The sequence below is a fragment of the Triticum aestivum genome, chromosome 4A (genome assembly GCF_018294505.1).
Source record: "Triticum aestivum cultivar Chinese Spring chromosome 4A, IWGSC CS RefSeq v2.1, whole genome shotgun sequence".
NCBI classification, from domain to species: Eukaryota; Viridiplantae; Streptophyta; class Magnoliopsida; order Poales; family Poaceae; genus Triticum; species Triticum aestivum.
In genome coordinates this window covers 625092558-625108659 of record NC_057803.1, presented here as the reverse complement: position 1 = coordinate 625108659, position 16102 = coordinate 625092558, and the positions used below count along the sequence as shown (strand labels likewise).

General features: G+C 43.9%; 1 protein-coding gene across 1 annotated transcript; it reads right to left on the bottom strand.

The window, feature by feature from the left end:
* Nucleotides 1–4016: 4016 nt before the first annotated feature.
* LOC123084120 (uncharacterized) lies at nucleotides 4017–10983 on the bottom strand. The gene is made up of 5 exons (XM_044505889.1): nucleotides 10636–10983; nucleotides 10354–10537; nucleotides 4788–4929; nucleotides 4202–4548; nucleotides 4017–4118 (listed from the first exon to the last, which is right to left on the bottom strand). The coding sequence occupies exons 1-5, from the start codon at nucleotides 10938–10940 to the stop codon at nucleotides 4029–4031; spliced, it is 1068 nt and encodes a 355-aa protein (XP_044361824.1). The 5' UTR covers nucleotides 10941–10983; the 3' UTR covers nucleotides 4017–4028.
* Nucleotides 10984–16102: the final 5119 nt, after the last annotated feature.

Sequence of the window (16102 nt, the reverse complement as noted above, 5' to 3'; positions counted from 1 at the left end):
CTAGAACTAAAATACAGCTAGATACATTCATACCTGCGACAAGTAACTCGGAACGGAGGGAGTATGATTCCGGTGTCCACTGATACTAATTTTCTTAGCAAGGTAATACTACCACACTTAGTCATTAGATCTTGGCATCATCAGTAATTTGTTCAGTATCCTCTAACATGCATCTTTTTCTTGAAGTAAGAAAAAAGATTTGTCGTTTTCATTAATTAAGGAGAAGAGAATTGTCCGGTTAATTGGCGGAAAACTGGGCTAAAACCGATACAACCGAACCCACATGACATGGGAACCACCGGCCAACTTGACCACCGACATGGGACACAAAGCTGCAAAGAAGAAAGATGTCCGTCGAGGAGTCGCAAGCGTCATCATCATCACCGGTTGCCTCGAACGAGTGACTCCGACTTCACCATAGAGCTCCAACATCGAAGCCAACCTGCAAACAGCTGCATAGAAACCACGACGGCACATGCCACCAGATGGCCACACATGCAAGCAACGACTTTGACGACGAGCCTCACAAGGAAAATATGCAGGACTTGCACCGATCGTGCCCTCTGCAAACGACCACCGAGCAACACCTGTCATCATCACCACCTGGACCCGCTCCACCGTAGCTCCGACTTCAAACCAACTAAGCAACCCACAAAAGAGCACCTCAGGCACGCTGGGAAGAACCGACTACCGAAGTCCACGCCGCGACCCGAGCTCCTCTCGACACCATCATCGTTGCCAACCAGAAACTAGCGCCCCGCCTTAGCAAACTACATGGCCAAGATGCCGCCATCCACGGCGAAGATGCCACAATCCACCAGTCTCTCGGTCATAGTCAGCTCCGATACGATGCCCCCAAGGAGGAGAAAGACGCGAAGGCACCTCCATCGCCCGATCCAGCGAAAGAGCATACCTCCACGACGACGCTTCCAAGAAAGATCATGTCACCCGCGGGCGCCGCCGGCTCCGGTAAGACCGGGGCAAAGATTTCTCCCGGAGACCACTGCCCGCTGAGGCCAACCTTACCCTGGCCGCGGGATCACACGATCCACCGCGCCCAGGCACACGCCACCCCCTGGCCATAGCCGCCGTCTACCACCGTGACCACCACCACAACAACAACCAATGCATCGCAAAGAGCTGCACCAAGATCAGCTAACCGCAGCACACCTCGAGCTCCGGAGATGCCACGCCCCACACGTCGCCAGTCACCGAGCCCACTGCACGTAGCCACCGCCGCACCCGACCAAGGATCCGCACCCCGCGCACACATCGAGAGCCGAGAGCATTTTCCTTTCTGAGAAAAAATATTATTTTTTGTTGTGCTTGCCGCATCCGTGGACCCAAGATGTAGCAAGGACGGGAGGGGCTACCTCTTCGCGAATGATATATTTTGCTTACTGTGAGATATATCACTGTCTCACCTCAAGCGTTTCTCTGCGTCGTCACTGGGCCGGCCTATTTCCCCGCCGGGTTTCTTCGCCCTTCTGGTCCTCGCGAGTGCCTCCCTTCTCCATTTCTCCTCCTCGCGAGCGTCTCCCCTATTCTTCTCCTCCCGAGCGCCTTCTCCCCTTATGTTGCAGATATGTGTGAAATCGATATATGCTTTGGATTTTGTTTTTCTTATATCATCAAGTATTGTATTAATTCATGTTTTTCATCACCAAAATCAAAAGTATACAAGTCGTAAGAGCACATTATGCCTGTTACTATACCTAACACTCACAATGACCCATTTTCTTACACTATACATGGCACTCACATTTTTCATGATACATACTGTAAGACAATCTTCCAATGCACAATGAAGATACAATTGATTTGCCTCCTACTGGGGTCATTGCCTACTTGTCGTGCTCGCTTCTATTTGAATTTTGCCTATTTTCTGTTTCATAGTATTGATGTCCCTTCCTGTCTTCCGCGGAGGCGAAGGCAAGACAAGATTATTTTTTTCACTTCTTTTCTTGGTTCAAAATGGTTAGCGATAGATGGAATGAACATTATTCAGGAGGAGTAAACTTTTTTTAAGCAGACCATCAAACGTTTTTAAAATTGGCGGCACATATTTTGAGTACACTATGCACAATGTTCATGAAATTTTTTATTATGATGAATACATGCTGTGATGCGAGTGATGAAAATTTTCTGTTGAAAAATAAACATTTTATTAATATATATTAAACATGTCACAAAATAGATAATTAAATTTTTTCTAGCACTTTTTGTAAGTACACAACACTTTTAAATAAAAATGGAAACATAAATTTTTAATATACTATAAGCATGTTCCCAACTACGGTAATTGATGAGCAAATTTAAGTAATTGCAAATACATTTTTAATTACACTATGAACATTTTTGTATTGAAAAATAACATTTCAACAATACTTGTTCTACATTTTTGGAAATAGGTAATGAATATTCTTCCAAGACATTTTTCAAATACAGTATGAATCTAAAATGCAAATACATTTCTTAAATGCACATTCAACATTTTTTCTATTGAACAATGAAATTTTGCTAAAAATTTGGTGAACATTTTTTTGAGATTGGTAATGAGCATCTTTTCTAAGGCATTTCAGAAATACACTATGAGCATTTTTTTAAATACAAAAACTGTTTTAATATAGTAAGAACATTTTTTACCTACTACTAATTATGAACTAATTTAAGTAATTACAAACACATTTTTGAAATACACAATGAAAATTTTCTATTACATAACATGCATTTTTTCATATAAAAATGAACACTTTGAAATAGATAATAAATATCCTATTCCTTTTGAAATACATTATTGACTTTAGTTGCTGCAAATACATTTTTAAATATATTATCGAGATTGAGGAATGGACTAGATTGCGGGCAGCCTTCCTGCCGGTGTTGTCGAATTATTCGGACACTGTTTTTCCTGGTCACTCTCATCTTCAGGTGAGTTTTCCGTAAACTGGGAATATCTGGCATTATATCATTCGCCCACCATCCCTAGCTTTCTTCCCTGTGAAAAGCCCATTGACCTTGAAGATTAAGAATTTTGTATCGCAGCTATTTTGAGATCTCATTCCTTCAGAAACCAAGGTGCTTAAGTGGCATGACTCGGATAATGGCTTGTGCGCCTTATGCGCAGTTCCGGAGACTGCCACTCGCATCCTTCGCATCCTATTCTCGTGCATTGTGGCTCCGGTAGACTGGCACTCGCATCCTTCGCATCCTATTCTCGTCCATTGCGGCTCGGGTCCTTTGGATGATCATCCGTGAGGCTTTAGGGCCCGTCTGGAGGCCCTGGACTTCGCGGAGTTTCTCCGGATCAGAGCTACCGTGTACCCTTTAACCGACACGTAATAAGATGTTTGACTCTTTTTAAAAATGTCTTGCTTTCCGATACCTGCTCTTTAAGCAGCTAAGATGTTTGACTTTTTTAAAAAAATTCTTGCTTTCCTATACCTGCTCTTTAAGCAGCGTGACCGTAATCTACAGCACGATTGACTGGGGCTCATGATGGATGCACTTCTAATTATTGCACGTCGCCTGTCCTCTTCATAGGATGCTTTTTTTCTTATGTCTTTTGAGCGTGATTGTGTTGTTGCCCCAGCCTGTTTTTTAATATTGAACGTTGAATGAATGGAGATGGATGGTTGCTTCATTTATAAGGTGCCCTTTTTTCTTAGTTCTCTTATGTTTTCCCCTATTGTCTCAGTAGTCTTTTTTTTTTAAGTTTGAACGCTGAAAGCATGCAAGCAGTCTACTACAGTACGTCCTGTTCCGAATTCAGCTGACACAAACAGTACATACACGTTTCATTAGGCCACTAGCTGGTAGGCGCGGTGTCCGGCGTACATTACATATTTATAGTACATTAGACAAAACATTAAGTAAAGGTGGCAGCGCCAACGAAACTTGCACAACATGCAAGCATGCATCACGTACACAAACCCCAACGACCTAATTAAAGCTACGCTGCTAGTGCTATCTGGTAAGATCTACAACTACTTAGTTTTGTTCCGATGGCAAACCAGGCAACCGGGTGTTCAAGCGCGGCCTGGGAGTTGCGTCTTGGCGAGGAAGACGTCGGTGAGGACGGTCTTGGACTGCAGCGACGCCCTGAGAATCGCCAGACCCTGCAAATCAAATCATGCAAAGCAGTGTGCATAAGAAGTGACTGACAATAAATAAGCCAAAGAGCTAAATGCAAACGGCGAACCTCCTTGTAGCCGAGCTGCACGGTCTTCTCCTGGAGCGCGCCGAGGTCCTTGACGGCGAAGGCGTTGAGCAGCGCGATGCTGGAGATGGATGACATGGGGTTCACGCTGAGGTCGTCCATCACCGTGTACGTCACGATGCCCTGCACGAACCCTTTCCCACAGACGACGCCGGCCGCCGCCTGAGCCGTCTGGCCCCAGGATCCTGACACGAACCGCAACGCCGTGGTCATCTTGTAGCCGCACGAGGGGCAGTTGGTGCTGCTAGTCTCCGACACGAAGCTGTTGTTGCAGCGGCTGCACTTGTAGAGCGCCTTGGGCTGCCCGCCAGAGGTGGCCTCCGGCAAGCCTTAGCTGTTGGAATTGATCTCAGTGTAACAAACTGAGAGAAATCAGGAAGAGACAAAGTCTCCTTACCTAACGTAAAGATGCACCATGATCGGAGGTGCCAAACCAACGTTTTGGTCCAGTCCCTGTTCCCTAGCACTTATACATAAAAGGAGGTATATGTCCCATGTATGGATGATTATTACAAACACATAGAACCTCAACTGCTGATCCTAAAGAAGCGCCAAGGGTCCAGAAGACCGTCCACCACTGCCGGCCACCAGGAGGGTAGTGCCGGCGGCGTCCAGCACTCTGCACGTCCATCTTCATGCTGCTGCTTCTTCCCCAACAAACTCCACTCCGCTGGAGGCTCACGGCAGCTGCATGGAGCCCCTGATGGTCTCTGAAAAATCATGGTTAGTTCCCAATATTCTACAGAAGAGGTGTTTTAATCTAGAGATCAAGATCCTATTATGTTAATACTAAAGAATTATTTCTAACATTGGTATCATGAGCATGATTGATCTCTGTTTACAACCCTAACTAGACCATGTTAAATCTTAATTATTAATGTCATGGTCTAACTTTTTGTATTAGTGCTGCTAATTGGTCATGATTAGATTATAACATTTTAGTGTTAGCACATTAGGATTATGTGTTAAGATCAAATTATGCAGGCTTAAGATTAATGATTAAAGTATAAGACTCTCTGTTAAGTTGACGATCCATGTTTAGGGTTAATTGCTTCGGTTAAGATTCTAATTGCTATTGGCTAGTGTTAATTCGATGATGATGATCATGTTCAACGGCTAGACTAATTGAGCCATGCTTCCGCATTATGTTGATCTTTCAACTAGCCCTGTTTAAGCAATCAGAAGGGGGGAATTGCAAACTCCAGAAAATCCCCAATTTGAAACCCTAGAACTAGGAATTCCGCAAATCAGCGCCCAAAAATGATGTAATCGAGAAAAAGAAGAGCTTTTGGGGCACACCTCATGATGCCGCGCCGGTGTACCTTCGGGATCCCGACGCCGGTGACGCCGTCGTCTCCTGGGACGACGCGCTGAAAGAATCGGCCGCCGCTGAGCTGCTAAAGGACGACGCGCCGAGGGTTTAGAGCCGCCAGCGCCGCTATTATGGATGTGCGCGTGTGAGGCCATCGCCGTGCACGTCGCCATCGCCCCCTAAATCGGTGGTGGCCGGTGCATCCCTCCCCACCGTACGAATCATCGGGCGCGCGCAGACGCAGAGGCCTCGTTCGACGGCAAAGCGCGCGGGATTCAATCCGCTGCACGCTTGGCCGGCGAGCGGAGCTCCCGCGCCGCCATGGCTGGCGAGCTCATCGAGCCGCTGCTGTTGTCGCCGCTCTGTGCGAGAGCGAGAAATCCGGGGAGGAGGAGGTCAAATGACCTAGGGTTAGCTCGGGCGGCGATTTTGTTCCGTTCGCGAGCGATGCCGACCGTCCGTTTCGATCGGACGATTCACAAGAAATCGCGGCTCCGAGCAGGCCATCGGGCGCCATATGGGCTGTTTTCACGGCCGGACTGTGGCCCAAGTTGCCTCAGCCGACCAGAAAAGTTTGTTTTATTTTACGTGTAGCTGCTATGCTACTGGGCTTACTTTGGGTAGCCGTGGGTATTTTTGGGCCAATTTTTTGTGGCAGTTTTCTGTATTTTTTGGCAGTGCATTTAAGTTTTTTGTTTTGGCTATCCACTGTATAATAAATTTAAGAGCTGCCAGAAAATGTGTTAAAGATTTTGCTTATGTCATCTTTTAAGCAATTAAGATTTATGTCATTTTATGGAATCCTTCAATGATGATAAGATTTTGTTAATAGAACGTCGTGGGTTGTTATGGGCATTTTATGAAGGTTTAGTGCAGTTGTTAAGTTTATAATTATGCTTATGCACTAATATATTAGAATTTGCCTATAATTATGTTTATAATTTTCTGAATAAAGTTGTGCCAAAGGGAATTTTATTTGGAAATTTAATGTGACATTAATGTTGATGCCATCTTAATGACACCTTTTATGATGATCATATTTTCGGTGTCATTTCAATGAAGAAATTAATGTGAATCACTCATTGAATTTTCTGAAAATTTTATTTGAAAATTTTCATTGAGTGTGAATTTTACGTTGATGCCATACTTATGGCATTTTTTTAATGATGTGATCGTCACTAAATGGTCGCGTGGTGTGGTTTTCCGTACCTCACGGTGCATCTAATAATGTTGAGCTAGTGTGCTCGTTGACAAATACTAAAGATTATGTTGGTTCATTTCTTTGTAGAATTAAAACATGCACTATTGAAATAAGCTTAAATGGACCATAATGGTATTGATAAAATTATGGTTGATTATCTAAACAAAGAAATTTTGTTTAAAGAACTTTATGTGATATGCAAAATCCTAGTCATTATATGACTTTTTTTTATGAAATCTATCCAAAGTACGTGTTGCCTTTTATCTGACCGTTATAATTTACCAAATATTATTATTTGGTGAATCCTTGTGTAAGCTTATGTCCAAATTTTATATAATTGTTTTTGGGGAAAATATTATGATATCCTTATGATAATGTTAATGTCATTTTCACTGTGAATGTTAATATCAATGTTTACTCAGTGGCAAAGACATTTATATTTTTATGTTAATTCTATGCCATTTTCATTTATGTCTTTGAGAAATTTTTATGATAATTTTGACACTTAAGTTCACTATTATTATCAGTGTCAACTTGCGTGACAAAAGGTATCATTGTGTATGATGGCAAACATGGTTTTATGTTGTTGCTTTATGGTAATTTAGCTATTAATTTAGCCAAAGTTCTTGCTCATAATTATGTGCTTTATGACTCTCTAGTCAAAATGGAACCAACGGGAAGTTTTGATTAGAGATCTAAAAAAATGTTATAATGGCATATGATGATATTCTGACCAACGTTGATTATTTTCATGTGTCATTTATGAATATGGATCAGAATAACAATTAAGCATCTCTTTGATTCATCTCATTGCATGGTTAATTCATGCTTGATGTTTTGTTGTGATGCTCATAATGGTGTCTTTTTTTTAGCAATGAACATTAATAATGATGCCAAACTTCCGTTTTGGCATAGATGAACCTTATGTAAATAAATTTTGCACATGGAGGAATCTCCCAGTGTTTTCTTTGCCACTAAGGTTGAAGGATGTTAATCATGATGATAAGGCAGACATTGGGAGAGATCTCAAGATGCATTTGCCATCATGCATATTACTAATGCAAAGGATATTAAAGTCAAAACTATTGGATTTATTCCACTAGCTTTTGGAGATAACTTCATTCTTCATCTTATTGATGATGTTTGTTCATGTTCCAGTTATTGGAGAACCTTAATTTTGTCTCTCGAACAGATGACATGATTTTGTATTAAGTCATCTCCAATTATGTAATGTTAGTCCCATTCTAGGGTGAGACAAGTTATGTTTTCACTGAATGAATCATTTGTAAAGATTAAGTGATATGGTATAACTAAAGATATAAGAGAATTTTAAGAGACCTTATCAAAATTGTGGTTTTCGACCACATTTCGAGGGGGAGAATGGAAGTCTTTTTAATATGAGATATCACGTTCACTTCTCCTACTTATATCATATAAAGCTAAGAAAAATATGTGCGTTAATTCTCTAATTAAGATGGAACCAACGAGAAGTCCTGGTTGGAGAATGTATGAAAAGCACACACTAATTTTGGTTCTCTAATTAAGATGCAACAAGTCTTATTTAGAAGAATGAACGAAAAATCACTCCCTTTATTATGTTAATGTGTAATCCCTTATGAGCATTATGAAGCACACATGAATGCTAAAGTGACAAGGTTGCTGGTGTAATGACCATCATGATGTAACATGTTGATTATATATTTGACCAACGTCATTTATAATTATATGTCACATTTCACTCAAGTGGCAAGTTTGTTAGTATCATGTGGCTCGTGGTTATATTTCATTTATAATAACAGTTCATTAAGTTCTTTTCCATCTTCAGCCCGACGGTGTTGTGGTTTAGAACTAAAATGATTATTATTAAGTTTTTGGGTATGTTTTCCATCTTTTAAATAAAGTGATCATCAGGGAACCTGGAGAGTATGAGCAAGAATCTTAAGGATAACTCCATTAGATCTTTGTTCATATGCATCAGGGAAGGTGAGAAGAATGCATATTGCAACACTTAATGTTGAGACTTCACAATTTCCGTGTGATTGATAATGTGTGCTAATGATCATCTTAGAGGCTTGTCTGATAGTGAGCTCTAATGATGTATGGAACTCAATAGAGTTTCCTCATTAAGTTGTTATGACGCTTGTGTTATGATTATAACATGCTCTTGTGTTGACTAATTAATAGTGTATATATGACTCAACCATCGGGTTTTGTCAAATAGATGAAGTTAACATAAGGTATGTTGCCTCAAGAAATTCAATTGTGAAAAAAGACGAGCGTTGGGACAAAGGGGAGTAAGTTCACTAAATGTGAAGTTGGAATATTTTTTGGCGGGCCAAAAAATTTCTATCTTCTATTGACATAAAAGGAACTTGGTGATGCCTTATACTTTATTTGTATCGGGCTTCATCAAGATATAGGTCCAAAAGGAGTATAAGTTCTCTTATGACGACATACTTCGATAGAGTACGGAAGAAAATATTATGTGGTAGTACTCTATCTCACCTGCTGCTAAAGTTAAGGGCAATAAAGGCGGACATTTTAGTGTCCAAGGAACCATTATGAACTGATCAGATAATGTGGTTCCTTATGCTTCAGCTGTCAGAAGCAACATGTGTATTCAAGTATGAACATGCCCTTATTTGTGATCGGGAAAATTGGCAAATATACAAGTAAGTCCAAAAATGGACCACTGGAAAAGCCATCAAAAGTCTTGCAGATATGCAAGACAATAAAGTCTACATGCTCACTGATGAGAAGTCTGATAACCTGGTTATCCTAGGTTATTTAGACATTGTTTCTGCGAGATGTGTGGATATTAAAGTTTCCACGTCATGTTACATCCTCACTCTCGCATATGGAGCTATATCGTGAAAAAGCTCCATAATGACGCTGATGGCATTAGAAATAATGCACTTAATTATGTGGCATGTTAAGAGGCTATTGGGCAGGTTGTATGTCAAGAAATTTATTCCCAAAATTATGGTGGTAGATAACATTTTGTAACCACATACTGCAATATGAATCGCAATTTTCTATGCGAGTAACAACAAGTTAAATGGTGTTGCCAAAACCATTGACAATATGTTTAGTGTTGTGAAAGATAGAATCCAGGATCAAGCTATTGAAGTTGAGAATATGAGTATGTTTGAATGTTTTACGGATCCGTTTATCAAAGGCTTACCACCCAATTGTATGATCATGTTGTTAGCATGGGTTTAGAAAGCCTTTTGATCCTGGAATTTAGGACCGTCAAATGAACCAACTCCCTTTAAGTAAAATGATATCCATTTCGAGATAGAATGGTATACTATAATTATTGAGGTTCAATGAAATTTCATTGGTCATTGCAACATCTTACTTTGGTATATTATTTCTATGATAAGAGTGGGCTTATGATGTTTGTTAACCTTACGATCAAGGGGGAGAATGTTGGAATTGATCTCAGTGTAACAAACTGAGAGAAATCAGGGAGAGACAAAGTATCCTTACCTAACGTAAAGATGCACCATGATCGGAGGTGCCAAACCAACGTTTTGGTCCGGTCCCTGTTCCCTAGGGTTTATACATAAAAGGAGGTATATGTCCCATGTATGGATGACTATTACAAACACACAGAACCTCAACTGCCGATCCTAAAGAAGCGCCAAGGGTCCAGAAGACCGTCCACCACTGCCGGCCACCAGGAGGGTAGTGCCGGCGGCGTCCAGCACTCTGCACGTTCATCTGCATGCTGCTGCTTCTTCCCCAACAAACTCCACTCCGCTGGAGGCTCACGGCAGCTGCATGGAGCCCCTGATGGTCTCTGAAAAATCATGGTTAGTTCCCAATATTCTACAGAAGAGGTGTTTTAATCTAGAGATCAAGATCCTATTATGTTAATACTAAAGAATTATTTCTAACATGAGCATGTTGGTGCCAGCGGCGCCCGGGCAGAGCACGACGGGGTGAAGAAGCGCGTCCTTGGCCGCGCCGGGCTGGACGTAGGTGCCGTCCAGCTTCTCCACGCTCCCGTAGAGGTTGCCGACGCAGCCGACCATGGAGTCCTTCCCGAGCAGCTTCACGGCGGTGCCGACCGGCAGGGCGAGGAGGGAGAAGAGGAAGTCCACCACGTCCTTGCTCGCCTCCACGAACAGCACGCGCTGCGCCTTGGTGTCCACCAGCAGCTTCATGCTCAGCGCGCTGCCCGTCGTGGCGGCGGTCGCCATCTCGACGCTCGACGCCTGTCCCTCAAACTCAACGATAGGCGGCGGGGTGATAATGGGTTGGTGACCTTTTTTGGGACAAAGGTGACTAGCTACCCCCTTCTTTTTCTTTCTATGCATGAGCTACGGCCTTTCTTGGTGCTTATGCTGGAAGCGATTTCGCCCAGACTGGGTTTATGTAGGGGAGGGGCCGTCAGCAGAGCATGTCCTAGCGCCCGACACGCATGATTCACACGCGGAGCCTTCAAGTTCCAGGTGGCGGTGACATGGCAACGAACATGCAACGTGTGGTTAATTTGCAGCATAGGTTTGTTTCACCCGAAGGTTCGCCAAAGATGGGAGGTGATGTATGCAAGTAGTGCAATATATTTCACGACCATGATACGACACCTCTATGACTACAACGTACTCTCCTGGGAACCTTTCACTAGAATCGCCAAGTCCAGTAAAAAAAACAGTTTTGCTGGATCATCAGGCAACTGGAAAAATAATTTGAATAAGTCGGTTTTGTATGGAAGAGAAGGTACCGTCCGAGGTCGAGAGGCAAAACCCGACATCTACTAACAGCTACGAACGTAGGATTTACGTAGACTCGTTTGTAGGTGTAGCATTGCTCGTTAAGAGGGGATGTCACAACGAGCGGCAGCGAGGCCTGGAGTATCTGGCGAGGCCAAGCCAGGAACGACCTGGAGCCGCCGCGCGCCGACACGGAGACATCGTCGTCGGTGGACGGGAGTCAAAAGTGAATCTGAGGAGGGAAATTTCAGCTTCTTCCTTCTCGCATCACATAAAGGGACTTGAAGCGGCACGGCCTCTCATACACCATGGATGATGGTCACTAATTCCACCGCCACTTCTTCTCCCGTGGCAGCCTATCGGATGGTCGTCACGCGGCATCACCTTAGTAGAAAACAGGGCTTTCGTTCGGGCCTTGTCAGTCCATTAGTCCCGGTTCAGCCACGAACCGGGACCCATGATGGCATACGTCCCGGTTCATGAGCCCAGGGGGCCGGCCGGGGCCTCGTGGCCGGCTCCCTGGGCATTGGTCCCGGTTCGTCTGGACCCATTTGTCCCGATTCATGGCACGAATAGGGACCAATGGGCCTCGCTCCTGGTCCACATACATTGGTCCCGATTCGTGGCTTGAACCGGGACAGAAGGGGGAGCTTTAGACCCGGTTCCAGCCATGAACCAAGACAAATGAGTTGCCTATATATACCTCATCGCCGCAGCAGAGCACTCCACAGTGCTTTGTTTTTTCTGGCCGGCGAGGGGAGGGCATTTGGGTGCTCTAGCTCACCTCCTATGCACATGAGGGTGTTCGATGAAATGTCCGAGCCACACTAGTTAAGCTTTCTCCTCTCGAAGCTCGACCTCCAAACTCCATTTCCCCGAGATTTGCATAGGTTTAGCGGTCCATCACGCCCCGTCCCCATCTTTACCGCCGTCGCCAACGCCGATCTCGTCGCCGGCACCACCGTGGCGAGCCTCTTGTTCTTATCTTCTTTCTGAAAGAAAAGAATTCTTACTCCATCAGCGATCGCCGGGGGCCGTGCGAGATCCGGCCACCAGCGCCGCCCCGGCCGCCGTCTCCCTCCTCGCCGACCCCGCCGGACGCCGCCCCTCCAAGCTCCGGCCGCCCCGTCCATCTCAAACTCCGACGAACCCCTCCAACTCCGGCGAACAGTGCAGATCCGGCGATCTCCTCGATTTGCGTGCCGGGTGAAACCCTAGATCCGGTGGTAAAATTTCGTCTAAGTCCCTGTTATTCTTAGTCCATATGCACATGTTCGTGGCTCCGTAACTTTGCATCCGTAGCTCCGATTCATGCATATAGCATATCAAAATGTTCATCTCAGAGAGTACATCATTTCATTCCATTGCATCATTTTCATTTGAGCTCATCTTGATGCCCGAAATGTTGTTAGAAGAGGGCTACTTGAGTTAATTGTCAGATCTGCTACTCCGTTTAGCACTTTTGTCATTTTTTGCCATGATTATTGTGTGCATGATATGCCCATGTGCTCTACATGTGTTTTGTTAAGGATATTGTCATCTTTCCAGAGGTGCAACCCATGTATTTTTGTGATGTGTGTGGTGGCTTGTGCAAGCTTGCAAAGTGGTGCACTTGCTAATTCTGTTTTCAGGGACTTAGTGATTTCACTAAGTCCTGGAGCTGTTTATCTCATGTTGTCTTATGTTCATGTTGTTTCCTAGTGATCCGTGCCTCTTTTGAGGATGATTTGTTAATATTGTAGTGCTCTATCCATCCATGTCTTTGTTTATAATTATGGAGCACCTTAGCTTGATTCAATCGAGCTCTATTTTTGCTACTTTGTGAATCTGGGCAGATTGTCAACTTGTTTGCAATTTTGCCGATGTTGTAGTTGATCCGTGCATGCTATGCTATTGTTCTTGCCATGTCTAGCTTGCATTTTGTGCCTTCTTGATGGGTGTATGCTTGTCTTGCCATGACTTGCACTGTAGTGAGTGCATCGAGCTCGTAAACATGCCTACTTGAGTTATATTTCAGCATGTGTCAGTTTTCACTAAGTCTGAAAACTGATTATGTTTTTGTCATGTTCACATGCTTGCAATTGTATTTTCTGGTCCTTTTTGGCTCAAGGTCACTAAGGGACTTTTGTTAAGCTCTTTGAGTAGCTCCATGCCATGCTTTACTTTTCCATGTTCATATCATGTAGCATGTAGTTTTGTTGCTCCGAAGAGTGCTACCTGATCTGAAATTCCAGACAAGTGTTAATTTCACTAAGTCTGAAATCTGTTTGCCATATGCATTTTTGCCATGCTTGTTTGAACCTGTTAATGGATGAATTGGCCATAGCTCAGTGCTAGACTTTTGTTAAGCATCTTGAATGCATCCCTGCCATGTATTTTGTTGTCTTGTTTGGGTGCTGTAGCGTGTTCATCTCATTGCATCTAGATGGCTACTTGCTGTAAATCGCAGACCGGTGTCATATTTGAATCGCTTGCCATTTCCAAACCGTAACTCCGATTCTGGCGTTCTTTATATCGTTTTCAAGCGATTTCATCTCATCTTTCCAGTGGCACACTTGGATTCCCATGTTGAGGCCAGGTTCATGCATTCTTTGTCCAATCATGCATATGCATCGCATACCGCATCCCGCATATCATATCATGTTCATGTGTTGGTTGTTTACTATGTTGTGTGCTTCTTTTCCGGTGTTTGCTTCTTCGGGTTGGTTCCATTAACGTCGCATTTGTGGGGAACCGTTCGTCTACATCCGTTTGTCTTCTTCATGGACTCATTCTTCTTCCTTGCGGGATTTCAGGCAAGATGATCATACCCTCGAAATCACTACTATCTTTGCTTGCTTAGTTGCTCGCTCTTTTGCTATGCCTATGCTGCGATACCTACCACTTTATTATCATGCCTCATATATTGTTGAACCAAACCTCTAACCCATCATTGTCCTAGCAAACCGTTGATTGGCTATGTTACCGCTTTGCTCAGCCCCTCTTATAGCGTTGCTAGTTGCAGGTGAAGATTGAAGGCATTCCTTGTTGGAACAATTATTTACTTGTTGGGATATCATTATATTATCTTGCTATCTTAATGCATCTATATACTTGGTAAAGGGTGGAGGGCTCGGCCTCTCGCCTAGTGTTTTGTTCCACTCTTGCCGCCCTAGTTTCCGTCATATCGATGTTATGTTCCCGGATTTTGCGTTCCTTACGCGGTTGGGTTATAATGGGAACCCCTTGATATTTCGCCTTGATTAAAGCTTTTTCAGCAATGCCCAACCTTGGTTTTACCATTTGCCACCTAGCCTTTTCTTTCCCTTGGGTTCTGCAGACTCAAGGGTCATCTTATTTTAACCCCTCCGGGCCAGTGCTCCTCTGATTGTTGGTCCAAACTAGAGCCCCTTGCAGCGCCACCTCGGGAAAACTCGATGGCTGGTTTTAGTTGTACGGATTGCTTATCTGAGTGTGCCCTGAGAAAGAGATATGTGCAGCTCCTATCGGGATTTGTCGACACATTCGGGCGGTGTTGCTGGTTTAGTTTTACCCTGTTGAAATGTCTTGTTGTACCGGGATACCGAGTCTGATCGGAACGTCTCGGGAGGAGGTCTATTCCTTCGTTGACCGTGAGAGCTTGTCATGGGCTAAGTTGGGACACCCCTGCAGGGATTTGAACTTTCGAAAGCCGTGCCCGCGGTTATGGGCAGATGTGAATTTGTTAACATCCAGTTGTAGAGAAACTAAAGTCGACCTTAATTAAAATGAATCAACCGCGTGTGTAACCGTGATGGTCTCTTTCCGGTGGGGTCCGGGAAGTGAACATGGTTGTTGGAGTTATGCTTGACGTAGGTTGTTCTAGGATCACTTCTTGATCATAGATTCTCGACCGTGCTTTGCCTTCTCTTCTCGCTCTCTTTTGCGCATGTTAGCCACCATATATGCTAGTCGCTTGCTGCAGCTCCACCTCATACCTTTTACCTTACCCATAAGCTTAAATAGTCTTGATCGCGAGGGTGTGAGATTGCTGAGTCCCCGTGGCTCACAGATACTTCCAAAACCAGCTTGCAGGTGCCGATGAGTCCGTGCAGATGACGCAACCAAGTTCAAGGAGGAGCTCGATGAAGATCTTGTCCTTTGTGTTGTTTCGTTCTAGTTGATCAGTAGTGGAGCCCAGTTGGGGTCGATCGGGGACCTTTTGTCGCATTTGGGGTTCTTCTTTTATTTTGGCTCCGTAGTCGGGCCTTGATTGTATCGGATTGATGTAATGCTTTATTCATGTAATTGGGTGAAGTGGCGATTGTAAGCCAACTATGTATCTCTTTCCCTTATTATATTACATGGGTTGTGTGAAGATTACCTCACTTGCGACATATGCCTTCAATGCGATTATGCCTCTAAGTCGTGCCTCGACACGTGGGAGATATAGTCGCATCGAGCACGACTTAGAGGCATAATCGCATTGAAGGCATATGTCGCAAGTTAGGCAATCTTCACAACATCCCATGTAAAATAATAATGAAAGGGGAGATAACATAGTTGGCTTACACTCGCCACGTCAATCAAGTACATAAATAACATTACATCATCCAAACACTCATGGCCCGACTACGGCGCCAAAATAAAAGATAACCCTACAAGCGACACGGTCCCAATCACCCCCAACT

What these genes read in the sequence shown, in the direction of transcription:
- LOC123084120 (XM_044505889.1), bottom strand. Translation starts at nt 10,940, where the DNA reads ATGGCGACCGCCGCCACGACGGGCAGCGCGCTGAGCATGAAGCTGCTG. An exon ending in GCTGGCACCAACATGCTCAT is followed by an intron (nt 10,538 to 10,635) that starts GTTAGAAATAAT and finishes ATGATTTTTCAG; the next exon opens with AGACCATCAGGGGCTCCATG. An exon ending in TGCAGCTCGGCTACAAGGAG is followed by an intron (nt 4,119 to 4,201) that starts GTTCGCCGTTTG and finishes TTTGATTTGCAG; the next exon opens with GGTCTGGCGATTCTCAGGGC.